The sequence below is a fragment of the Cynocephalus volans genome, chromosome 4, assembly GCF_027409185.1.
Source record: "Cynocephalus volans isolate mCynVol1 chromosome 4, mCynVol1.pri, whole genome shotgun sequence".
Lineage (NCBI taxonomy): Eukaryota > Metazoa > Chordata > Mammalia > Dermoptera > Cynocephalidae > Cynocephalus > Cynocephalus volans.
In genome coordinates, this window is record NC_084463.1 from 104,401,565 (window position 1) to 104,413,258 (window position 11,694).

Genomic DNA, 11,694 nt, shown 5'->3' on the forward strand with positions numbered 1-11,694 from the left:
TGCACCCCATAAATATATATAATCAATTATGTTTCAATTCAAAAAATAAATTAAAAAATATATTTGTAGAAAAAAAAAAGAAACACATGCACAAAAAATAAAGTAGTTAAAAGGAGAAAAAAAAGAAATACTGAGCTGCGTAGCATTTATGTTGTGAGACACTATATTGCAGTTATTAAGATCTTTACTTCCTCAAATGCATTTATAATTTTTGAAGAATTTTTATTTGGTTTATATTTTTCAGTGTACTTCATATCTATAGTTACTATGCAAATCCGAATAAAAACATATTGTGATTACACATATTTTTCAAATTTTCTGAATGTACAACCAAGCGAGGCCTTCTTGAGGCGAACTTTGTAGGATTCTAGGTTTTTAGTTGTAACAGATCTTACATGTTATTAAATTCTACTCTTATAATCTGCTAGTTTTCACATGTAAATAATTCTCTCTTAAAGGGCTGTATAATAATATACCTATCATAACGTGAGTCTTTAAGGCTGAGATTGACTTTTTCAGAATAAGGAACATGTTTTTTTTTTTTTTTTTTCATTGAACAGGAATGATTCTGATATCTGGGTAAACAATACAGTATACTTCAGTCAGCATTTCTGAAAAATTAACTGATAGGTCAGGTAGAAAGAAGCTACACTCTGCCCCCATTTTGAGATATCTTTAGACAGCAGATCTTTTTCTAGGATTGAGGTGCTACCAACAATATTTTATTCTTTTTAGGGTGAGCATGTTTAGAATGTGTACCCGAATCTCTTTAGTTTTGACACTATAGACAATTGGGTTGAGCATTGGAGGTACAAGAAAGTGCAGATAAGAGAGAAGCATGTATGCCTGAGCTGGTAGCTTCTTTTTTCCAAAGCGATGGATCATGGAAAGACTAATTAGTGGGATATAAAAGAGCAGTACAGCACAGATGTGGGAAATGCAGGTGTTGAAAGCTTTGAGCCTCTCAGCATTGGAAGTAATACTCAATACTGTTTTCAAGATCAGCACGTAGGAGAGAAGAATAAACACAGCATCCATTCCCAGTGTGGAGAGCATGACAAAGAGCCCAAAGCCACTGTTCACAAGAGTGTTGGAGCTTGCTAGCTTTAGAACATCAGGATGAACACAATAAGAATGAGAGAGAGCATTCACAGGCTGGAATTGCAGTCTTCCAAGGAGCACAGGTAGGGGCACATGGAGGGCAGTGCTACGGGTCACAATGGCCAGCCCAATGGCCCCAATGCGTGTGGTTGTGAGAATGGAGGCATAGCGTAAGTGTTCTCGGATAGCAATGCAGTGGTCAAAAGCCATGGCCAACAGAACAGCTGATTCAATGACTGAGAAAGTGTGAATGAAGAAAAGTTGCAAAAAGCAGGCTGCAGCTCTCATCTTCCTCTGGCCCAGGAGAAAGACAGCTACCATTGAAGGAAGTGTAGAAGCTGAGAGGCCCACGTCAGCCATTGCAAGCATGGAAAGGAAGAAGTACATTGGTGTGTGGAGGCTGGGCACGGATTTGACAGTGCATATTATAGTGATGTTGCCCAGCACAGAAAGAACATAGATGAAGCAGATAGGAATAGCTGTCCAACAATGAGCAGTCTCCAGTCCCGGGAGATCCATCAATATGAAGAAAAAGTTACTGGCATTACTGTTGTAAGAAATTTCCATAAGTCTGGAAAAATTGTAAAGAAAGCAGAAAGTTATTTTTTCACAGCATTTTTCTGTCATCTCATTCCACACGGCACCCATTGCTCTTTCCTGCCCTTCTTCTTCTCGCATTACTGAATTCCATTTCCTGAGTTTCTACTGTGAAACAATTCTGACTCTCTTCTTAGTGGTTTTCCCTAGTTTTCATCAGGATATTTGGGCCATTAACATAAAGAAGAGAAGCTTTTATTTTTCATCTTGAAGATATTTCAAATTCCAAAAACTACAAAGGACAACCCCGTGTTGAGAACATGGAACACATGTACATGGGCTAGGTTATTTTTAGTACCAAAATATAGGAAGGTTTCTAAAGAAACCGGGTAAGAAGAATTGCTTAATGGCTGCTTGGGAGTTAGAGTGTAAAGTATGAATAATTAAATTTTGACTCTGATCTCCTGATGTTACCAGGTATATCTTTTGTTTTGAAAGGGGCATAGACATCACAAGTAAAACTGTGACAGGAAGACATCAGGAAGGATTTGGGATTTATGTGTCTGTGTTTACATATTCAAAATTTTCCTCAGTCTTTCTATAAAGTACTCTCTAAAAACGTTCAGACAGCTAATATGGATGTGAGAGGAGGAAGGTAAAAACTAGAAAATATTCGTAATTGGAAACATAACCCATTGGGTAACACAGAACACATTACAAACTAGTTCAAGAGGACATTGATCATGGGACAGATAAAAGGTCCGAACTGTGAATCTATATTCTGCTCAACCCAACTCAATTTTTTGGAGAATGATTCTGGGTGCCTTTACCGGTACCTATTAGAGAAAAAAATAAAATGTAAAATTTGAGTACATAGAGTTAAAAAAATAGCTTGGTAATATAACCAAATTCCACATTGAATGTTGATTTTTTTTTTTCTGAGCATTTTATGAACATTTATTTAACAATAGAGATATCTCAACATCTTTCTGGGAAGTCTGTTATGTAGCATTTACGGCCAGTAGAACAATCTTTATTATATTCTGGTTCTTTTTTCACCAGCCAATTTTAATGCTGCACTATAAAGCCATTGAGAACATGTACGATCCCCATTCCATATGTTAACTGTTGGTATTTTTAAAAGACATGTTTCTGTCTGCCAGGAAAAAAAAAAAAAAAAAAAAGACATTCCATAAAGGGTGATAAAAGATTGAAACAAGTATGACAATTGAACAGTAAACAAATATTGACAATAATTATCGGACCAGTGATAAAGGAAGAAGAATAATAGCCAGCCATAAAGAAGACAGGATGCAGAGATGTGCCTATCAGATTTGAGAAAGGAACGGTAACGGAAAAAGGATAGCTGAAGGATTTTGTGAGTATAGCTTTGCAGAAGTTGTGAGTGGGTGGCTATCAGAGTAAGCTATGATGCTTTGACAAAACTCTCTCTGAATATTGGTTACAGAAGGGGCAACAAATAGACTTTAAGTTCATCAACCTGCCTCTGACAAGGTTTACCTCTAGGTTGTAAACCAGAGTGTGTTTTCAAAAGCACGGAAACATTATTTCCCCCAAGTCTCAAGAAGTGTTTCGCAGTAAACTTAAGTTCTCATAAATGTAGAAAGCTTGTTATTGCTTTCATAAAAAATGAATTGTCTGGTATTTAGCATCCCTGGGAGAATATTTAACAAACTGTTATGACTGAAATACAAAACCTGTTTATGAAGCATGACAAAAGTATAAAAGACAATTTGATATTTAAAAGACAAGGTCCAAGAGGCATGCCTGAGGTAAGCTGATGAACAACTCACAAAAGGAAAGTCTCCGTTTTGATTCCACCTTCCCAGTATGTCCGAAAGAGAACCTGTCACTCGGATTCCAACACCTAGACATAAGAAAGAGGTTCACCGCATGTGTCTGAGTCTGTCCAGGGGTAGGTCTTGAGCTACATAAAAACCTAGTCCCATCAGAAATGCAAGCTTCCGTCTGTCCAAGGGGAAGGGGCCTCCCAAAATGTGAGACTGGGTGGGCAGAAGCAGTGACACTAGAGATGTAGGACTTACCTGAGAGAGGAAGGAAAGCAGGAAAAGAAACACAAGTGGACACTGTATTTCATGGATGGTAAAAACTAATTTCTTCAACAAAATTTAATGCCTGCCATTTGGCAGACACAATGTTGGGCTCTGGAAGCAGGTAAGGATGGATGGTTATAATTAGAACAGTATTTCACTTTTTTTAACTGTGGAAATCAGTTATGAAGAAGGAGAGATATTCCTAGTAAGCCTAGCCATGGTGCTGAGTGTCTAAGGACTCAGTAGATATAATCAGAGTTTCAAAGCATGCAGTTGCCTGACTATTTCACACAGTATTTCCCATTTCTGAGTGTGAGCAGATGTGGGAATTATTCCTCCCACATGAATCTTTGGCAAGATGTTTTCAGTCACAAAGTTAACAGTGAAAATGCTATCTTTTTTGAGAATTTCCCAGAAAAAAACTCATAAAAAAACATTGATTTTTCCAAGGTTATTTGTTCAACTCCTGCTAAATTGGCTCTGCACTGTCTCTAACAATAAAAATAATAATAATATAAAAACGTCAAACTACATCTCTAAGAAAAGAAACTCATTCTGTTGTGATATTAAGGAAGTGTACCTCCAGGCACTGCCATTTGTGCATGTTGCAGAAATGTCCTAAGCCCACATTTAAGAATTGAGTGTCTAGAGTTTAGCATGTTAAATCATTCCAACCTGCATTCTTATCTGATAAAATGAGATATTACTCTCAATCTCACAGTCTTAAAAAGATTTTTGCATGTTTAATATTTAGTCTTTTAATGTTTAAGTAAGGAGCCACAATACAACTTTTATGGATATACACATGGAAAAGACACACACATTACAAATTGTCCGCATTTGCTCACAGATAAATGTGAAAATGACTGTAGTTAAGGAATGGATGGCAGGAGACCTCTTTAGGTGACTACCAGAGTTTTCATGGCAAGCTGGTGCATGCTTTTCCCTTGATAATGATCCATCCACAGTTTCCTTCCTGTCTCATCATCATAAGTTCTGAATGGATGGCATTTCGTTGAACAGTGCCTGGTATTTGAAGACGATTATGTAACTTTTATGCATCCTAGGTTTTTTTGTTTGTTTTTTCAAAAAATGTCCAACTTTCTAAGACTTAAATTGTTATGTTGCTAATATTGTAGGTGGCTTTTTAACTATACAGATGTTTAAATTCATTAATGTTACTTCAAATCACCAAAGCTGCAAAAATTAATCCTGGTTTTTTGTGCTCCGCTGAGAAGCTGTATAAATTCATCAGAGAGTCAATGCAGAGTTATTATGCTTTTTAAAATGAATCTTAGAGCCTAAGATAAATATCATCAGTCCCTTAAACTATTCCTTTCTTTCAAGACAAGATCTCCATATAACTCTTCATCTTGGGAGCCTCACTGGTAGCTATTTGGTGTCGTCTCTATTGCACTGTTGTGTGAGTACTAGAAATCATATTTCTATTTTTCCTTCTTCTTCTTCCCTTTGTTTTCCTTCTTACATAAATTATTTACCAATTATCCTAATGTGTATCATACATAAATGTATTTTGACTTGCAGTTTACCTTAAACTTCAAGGGCAAGAATGGAGTGATTGTTAGATGAGGGGTGAGGGGTCCAGGATTGTTTTGTAAAATTATGGAATATATCATTTAAAAGGATTAGAAGTGCTGCATACTTCCATCAAGTATCCTTTCTGACTCAAAGATCTTCATAAAGATTTTGAATCCATATCTTGGATAACCCATGACTTCCCTTGACTGTCAACCCAGGTACACATATGGCATGATTTGACCTAACCAGGTCAAATCAGGTGTTTCCATCACTCACCAGATCCCAGGGTAAGGACACAAACTCTGCGGATGGTGGTGCAGCTCCCTCATGAGGCTCCCTGCCTCAAGTATGATGCCAAGTGAGCAGGTTTATAAATCCCTGGTTCTTGCTACCCCTAGAGGCCCACACCCAATCCCTGTGGTATAGACTGTCAGAGCAGCATTAAATGTGCATGTGCCAGATAGAGATGGCTATTGCTGATAATTGTGGGTCTCTGCTAACTCTATACATGGTGTAAGCTCAACACATGCAACCAGTCTTTCTTCAGGCTCCTTTCCTTCTCTTAGCTTAAGACCTTCTTAGCTCTTTAGAGATAGATGTCACTCCATAGACCCTTGATATCCTGGGCCAAGAAACATAGTGCATTACACTGAGAACTCAAGACATATAATCTTTTATATATTCCAAACAAAGCACCTCCTTCTTCCAGTCAAGTATTTTTTTTTCTTAAATTGTAAATACATTTGAGGTTGAAATAGGATATCTACAACACTGTTTCTATGAGTGATAATATTAATAGATATTCTCCATCATAAATTTATTTCTCACTAACTCATCTTCATTAAAATAGCATACAGCCTACGTTTCACTGATATTCTCCTTCCTTCTCCTTTCTCTTTCCACAAAGTGAGTTCTTCCTATTTTCTGAATAATGCTTTTAAGGGGTGGGGGATATTAGAAAGGACTCACCAGGAGCATATGAGAGGGGACTGGATTTTGTTTTGAAGCTGAGGAGAGAGTGATGGATGATACAAATTATTGTTGCAGTAGTTATGGATCTAGACAGGAATGGCCTAGGGAATTGAGGTAGGGACCAAGTTAGGAATGAGACACAGGAGCCATCTCAGGAAAACCATGACCACACACTAGTTTGGTTATTCTCCAGAATGACACACACTCAACATAAAGTTATACTCATGGCTAAGACTGAATATTGTAAATGATACTATTGAGATAAGCAAGAAAATGGTGTAAAAACATAAAGCCTATCCAGGTGCAGACTTCTAAGTATTTACTATCTCCCTCCAAGAGTCTCTGCTATGAACCTCAGAAACACATGAGAGATGTCTCTATCCAGGGAAGCCTGCTTGAGTTTTAGAGTCCAGAGTTCTTAAAGGGAGCTGGTCACAGAGGCCCATATCTGTCATATGATCACCATGTGAACACTCCATACCAGGCAGCAGGTGGATGCATACACTTTATGTTTGCGTTAAACATGTGTCCAACCTGGTTCATTTTGAGGTGCTGCTTAGAGCATGCATCGTCTGCTTCATTCTTTTCTTATAAACATCTTTCATTTTCAGGAGTATGCCATGCCCCCAACTGGACATGTGTTAGAAATGTTTTCATTCAACACGTGTAAAATATGGCTAGCTTCTAATGGGGCTAGTTGCTAATGTATTATTTTCTGCATCGTTTGGGTGCTTAAATATTTTACAATGATATTAATAACAACATATAAACAAAAGAGAAATAAAGAACGAGCTGGAGGGCAAGATTTAAAAAGTCACGTATGATATATGTATAATATATATATTATTGAGACATAATTGATGATACACATTTGTGGGGCACAAAGTTGACTATCAATAATTGTGAACAATATGGGATGGTCAAATCTGGATAGCTGCTTATTCATCATTGCAATATGTAATCATTCTTTGTGTCTATTAACCAGTTTCTAAGTAATCCCCCTCATCTTCCCTTCCCGATTTCCACTTTTAGTAATCACAGTTCTGTTCTATTTTTCTGAAAGTTCAACGTATCATTGTGATTGTTCTTTCTTTCTCTCTCTCTCTCTTTTTTTTAATTTTACTGTCTTTATCTTTTTTTTTTTTTTCTTATTTGTTTATTTATTTGCTTAGCTCCCACTTTTGAGTGAGGACATGTGGTATTTCCCTTTCTCTGCCTGGCTTGTTTCCCTAACATAATTTTCTCCAAGCTCATTCATATTGATGAGAAGGGCAGAATTTCATTATCTTTTATGGCTGATTAGTACTCCTTAGAACATGTATACCACATTATCTTTGTCCAGTCATCCATTGATGGTCCTATAGGTTGGTTCCATAGCTTAGCTGTTGTAAATAGAGCTGTGATAAACATGGGAGTGCAGGTATCTGATGGACATGATGATTTCTGTTCCTTTGTGCATATACCCAGTAGTGGGATTGCTGGATAGTATGGCAGGTCTACCTGTAGCTGTTTGTGAAACTTCCATACTGTCCTCCATAATGGCTGAACTAATTTACAGTCCCACCAACAGTGCAAAATGGTTCATCTTTCTCTGCATCCTTGCCAGCATTTGTCATTCTCTGTCTTTTTGATAATAACCAGTCTAACTGGGGTGAGATGATATTTTCAAAGTGGTTTTCATTTGCATATCTCTGATGCTGAGTGATATTGACCATTTTTTCATATACTTGATGGCCATTTGTATGTCTTTTCTTAAGAAATATCTATACAGTTCCTTTGCTCATTTTTAAATCAAATTCTTAGTTTTTACTTTTTACTGTTAAGTTGTTGGAATTCCTTGTATACTCTGTGTATCTTTTGTCAGATTTATAGTTTTCAAATATTTTCTCCCATTCTGTAGGTTTTCTTTTCACTTTGCTTATTGTTTTCTTTTCTGAGCATAAGCTTTTTAGTTTGGTACAATCCCATTTGTTTATTTTTTCTTTGGTTGCCTGTGTATTGAGGGTCTTATTCACAAAGTCTTTGCCCAGCTCTATATTCTAGAGTGTTTCCTCTATGTTTTCTTCCAGGAGTTTTATAGTTTCAGTTCTTATATTTAAGCCTTTAATCCATTTTGAGTTGAGTTGATATATGGCGAGCAGCACTGGTCTAGTTTCGTTCTTCTACATATGGATGTCCAGTTTTCCCAGCACTATTTATTGAAGAAGCTGTTCTTTCCCCAATGCATGTTCTTGGTGCCTTTGTGAAATATCAGTTGGCAGTAAGTACATGGATTGATTTTTGGGTTTTCTATTCTGTTTCATTGGTCTGTGTATCTGTTTTTATGCCAGTATCATGTTTTGTTTACTATAGCTTTGTAGTATAATTTGAAGTCAGGTAGAGTAATACCTCTGGGTTTACTTTTTTTTTTTTTCTCAGGATTGCTTTAGCTATTTGAGGTCTTTTGTTTTTATGTATGAATATTAGGGTTTTTTTTTTTTTCTGATTCTGTGAACAAAGTACTTATTTTGATGGGGACCACATTGAATCTGCAGATCACTTTGGATAGTATGGAACTCACATGATTCAAATGTTTGTGTGATAAAGGTTATCTGACAGCTCTTGAAGATTTTCTTTATTTTAAAATTTTTTCTCTTTCTTTTATTGACTGATTGATTGATTGATTTTTGGTCTGCATGGGTAATTTTGAAAACACTGTCCTTGAGATCAGAAATTTTTTCTTCCTCCTGCCCTAGTATGCTTCTTAAGCTCCTTAGATTTTTGTTTGTTTGTTTGTTTGTTGTTTTTTGTTTTCTTTAAATAAGTTCCAGGAGTTCTGGTACACTCTTTTATTATGGCATTTATCTCTGTAAATTTTTTCTTTCATTCCTGAATTGTGTTTCTCATTTTATTGTATTGTCTATTTGAGTCTTCTTGAATCACACTGAGTTTCCTTAAGATTGTTACCCAGAATTCCTTTTCAGATATCTATGGGTTTTCTGGTTTTTGGTACCTAGCACTTGAGAATTACTGTATTCCTTTATTGGTGTCATATTTTCTTTTCTTTTCTTTTCTTTTTTTTTCATACTTCTGCTGTCCCTACATTGATGTCTGGTCATCTTGTGGAGTGGTTGCTTCTTCTATTACTTGGGTGGTTTCTGAAGAGAGACACTCCCTTCTGTATATTTGTTTTATATTGCCTGTTGGTTAGGGTGCTTTAGTTTTGTTTCTGGATAGATCCTATAATCTTAGTAGTTCTGGGTAGACTTGGTAATTCTGGTGGTGCACTGTCAGGTGTGCTTTCACCTGAGGGTGTCTGGCTCCATGAAGAGGGGGTCACCAATAGTGTGCCTATGACTGAAGATTAGTGGCTATTGACACCATGTGGGGCTCTTCAGCTGGTCTTACATCGCACAGAACTCTGGTTGCTGTGGATGGGGCTGCATAGTGGCTGGGGCCAGAGCTTTTCATTGGCTAGAGCTGGGGCAATGTGATTATGGCCAAGGCCATGCAGTGGCTGGGGTCAGAGCTGGATAGCATGGTGCTTCAGCTGCTGGGGCTGGAACAGCATGGTGTTAGGCTATAGCAATTGTGGCCACATGGTATGGGGCTCTGGTGGCTTGGGCCATGGCTGCAGGGGGTGTGGGCCACCATAGCATGTTGAACTGGAATTTGCTGTGGGGAGTGGGATGAGCTCTGTGTGAGGAGATATGCCACAGCTCTGGGATAGACAATGGCATAGTTGACTGAGGCAGTGGTGAAAGCAGGCTCCCATATGATATTTTAAAAAGTTAATTTAAAGGTGAAGAGAGTTTGATCTTCAAATAAATGAGATTGTAATTCTCTCTTTGAAATTTGAAAGGATAATTTGATGACAGAAATAGAAATAAATAAGTGTATGTATATTGAAATTAAGAGAGGGCATGGTGTGAAGTCCTAGTGACTTGTGAAGAGTTGCCAATGTTTGAAATTACAGTTGTAGATTATGAATAGATCTACCAAGGATTTCAGCAATATATTGCAGGCACTGAAAGACTGAATTAATTAGAGATGATTAGTTTGTATCCATTCCATTGTGAAAAACCTAGTGTTATTCCTTATTAGATCTCAAAAGTACTGGTATAAGAGTAGAAAATATAGAAATACTTAAATAGATCCCACAGTTGAAAGGCATAAAAAATAAGAAAACATGAATATTTAAGGTTTTTCTATGGAGTACTGTGGTCTATAATGAATATGAAAAACAATGAAGTAATGATATTTGTCATAGATTTATGGAAGGTGAAGGTTTAAAGGATGATACTAGACATCTCAGAGTCCGGGTAATATGAAGTCAAGGAGTTAGTATATCTGAAAAACAGAATCTTCCACTACAGACTGACATACTGGATTAGAAGATTATAGTATTTGAATTTATGAATGATAGTGATTTTCAGCCTGGCAATAAGGATGTTGACATAGTATATTCAGATAGAGATTGACGTTACAAATGTCATGATTTTTTAGTTCTTTTTAATATGAGGTATTAGATGTTTTTCAGATTATTGGTTTCTTTCTTGTTGCTCCCTACTTCAACAACATCGTCATCCAGAAGACAAACTCCTTTAAGGGCAAGAATTTTGTTCAATTCACTGTGTATCTCCAATTTAACAAGTCAAGGATAAACAGATAATCATTAAATAATGATCATCCTATCAAACATATAGAGATGATGCAGAACTTTTGAAATAAGAAATACTGATAATAGTTCCTTATTTCAAATATTTAATTTATGCAAAATTTGTATTTTTCAATATATGCTTATGCAAAGCATAGATATAAATAGTTTTAAAGTTCATCCAGCCTAATATCCCATACAATTTAGAAGAGTAGTGGTATAATGAAGTCTTTTTGGGCATTTGGAATATCTGCAAGCTCTTAGCTTCAGAAAGTATTCTGTTTGTTTTGATAGCCTCTTTGTGAACAAATACCTTTTGTAGTAAAATTCAAACATAAAAAATCTTTGGTGGCATATTTATTTATTATAGTTTTGGCAACTGTTTTATATATTCTATATCACACTTAACTTTGAAAATAAATCATTTAGGCATGATCCTTCTAGGTATGAAGTAGATCCTGTTAGTTGTCATGTTGATGATAATGACACTGAAGAAAATGGTAATAATGATGATAATAATCATAAAGATGGTAAAGCTGATGATATTTATGATAATTAAATGGAAAAATACAAACTGTGCTGAGTTTCATCCGGGTGTTCCTTAGTCTTTGACCTATATTACAGTGTAACCCAGAAAACTTCTTTATTTTCATTACAGAAACAAAACAAAACAAAACAAAAAACCCTGGAATATTTACTCTCAAGTATATATGTATTGGGGGAATAATATACGGTGCCAGTGCATGGTAGGCTAGGTGGTTTTCTAAACAAGAAAATATGAAAATAAAGTTTGACTAATATGTAGCCTGTAGAGAGGTTCACTGATAAATAATA

At 36.2% G+C, this 11,694-nt stretch overlaps 1 protein-coding gene across 1 annotated transcript; it reads right to left on the bottom strand.

Moving 5' to 3' along the window:
• Nucleotides 1-708: 708 nt before the first annotated feature.
• On the bottom strand, nucleotides 709-1,668 carry LOC134376321 (olfactory receptor 51G2-like). The gene has a single exon (XM_063094912.1). It carries the CDS (start codon nucleotides 1,666-1,668, stop codon nucleotides 709-711), a length of 960 nt encoding a protein of 319 aa, XP_062950982.1.
• Between the last annotated feature and the right edge of the window lie 10,026 nt (nucleotides 1,669-11,694).

What these genes read in the sequence shown, in the direction of transcription:
- LOC134376321 (XM_063094912.1), bottom strand. Translation starts at nt 1,668, where the DNA reads ATGGAAATTTCTTACAACAGTAATGCCAGTAACTTTTTCTTCATATTG.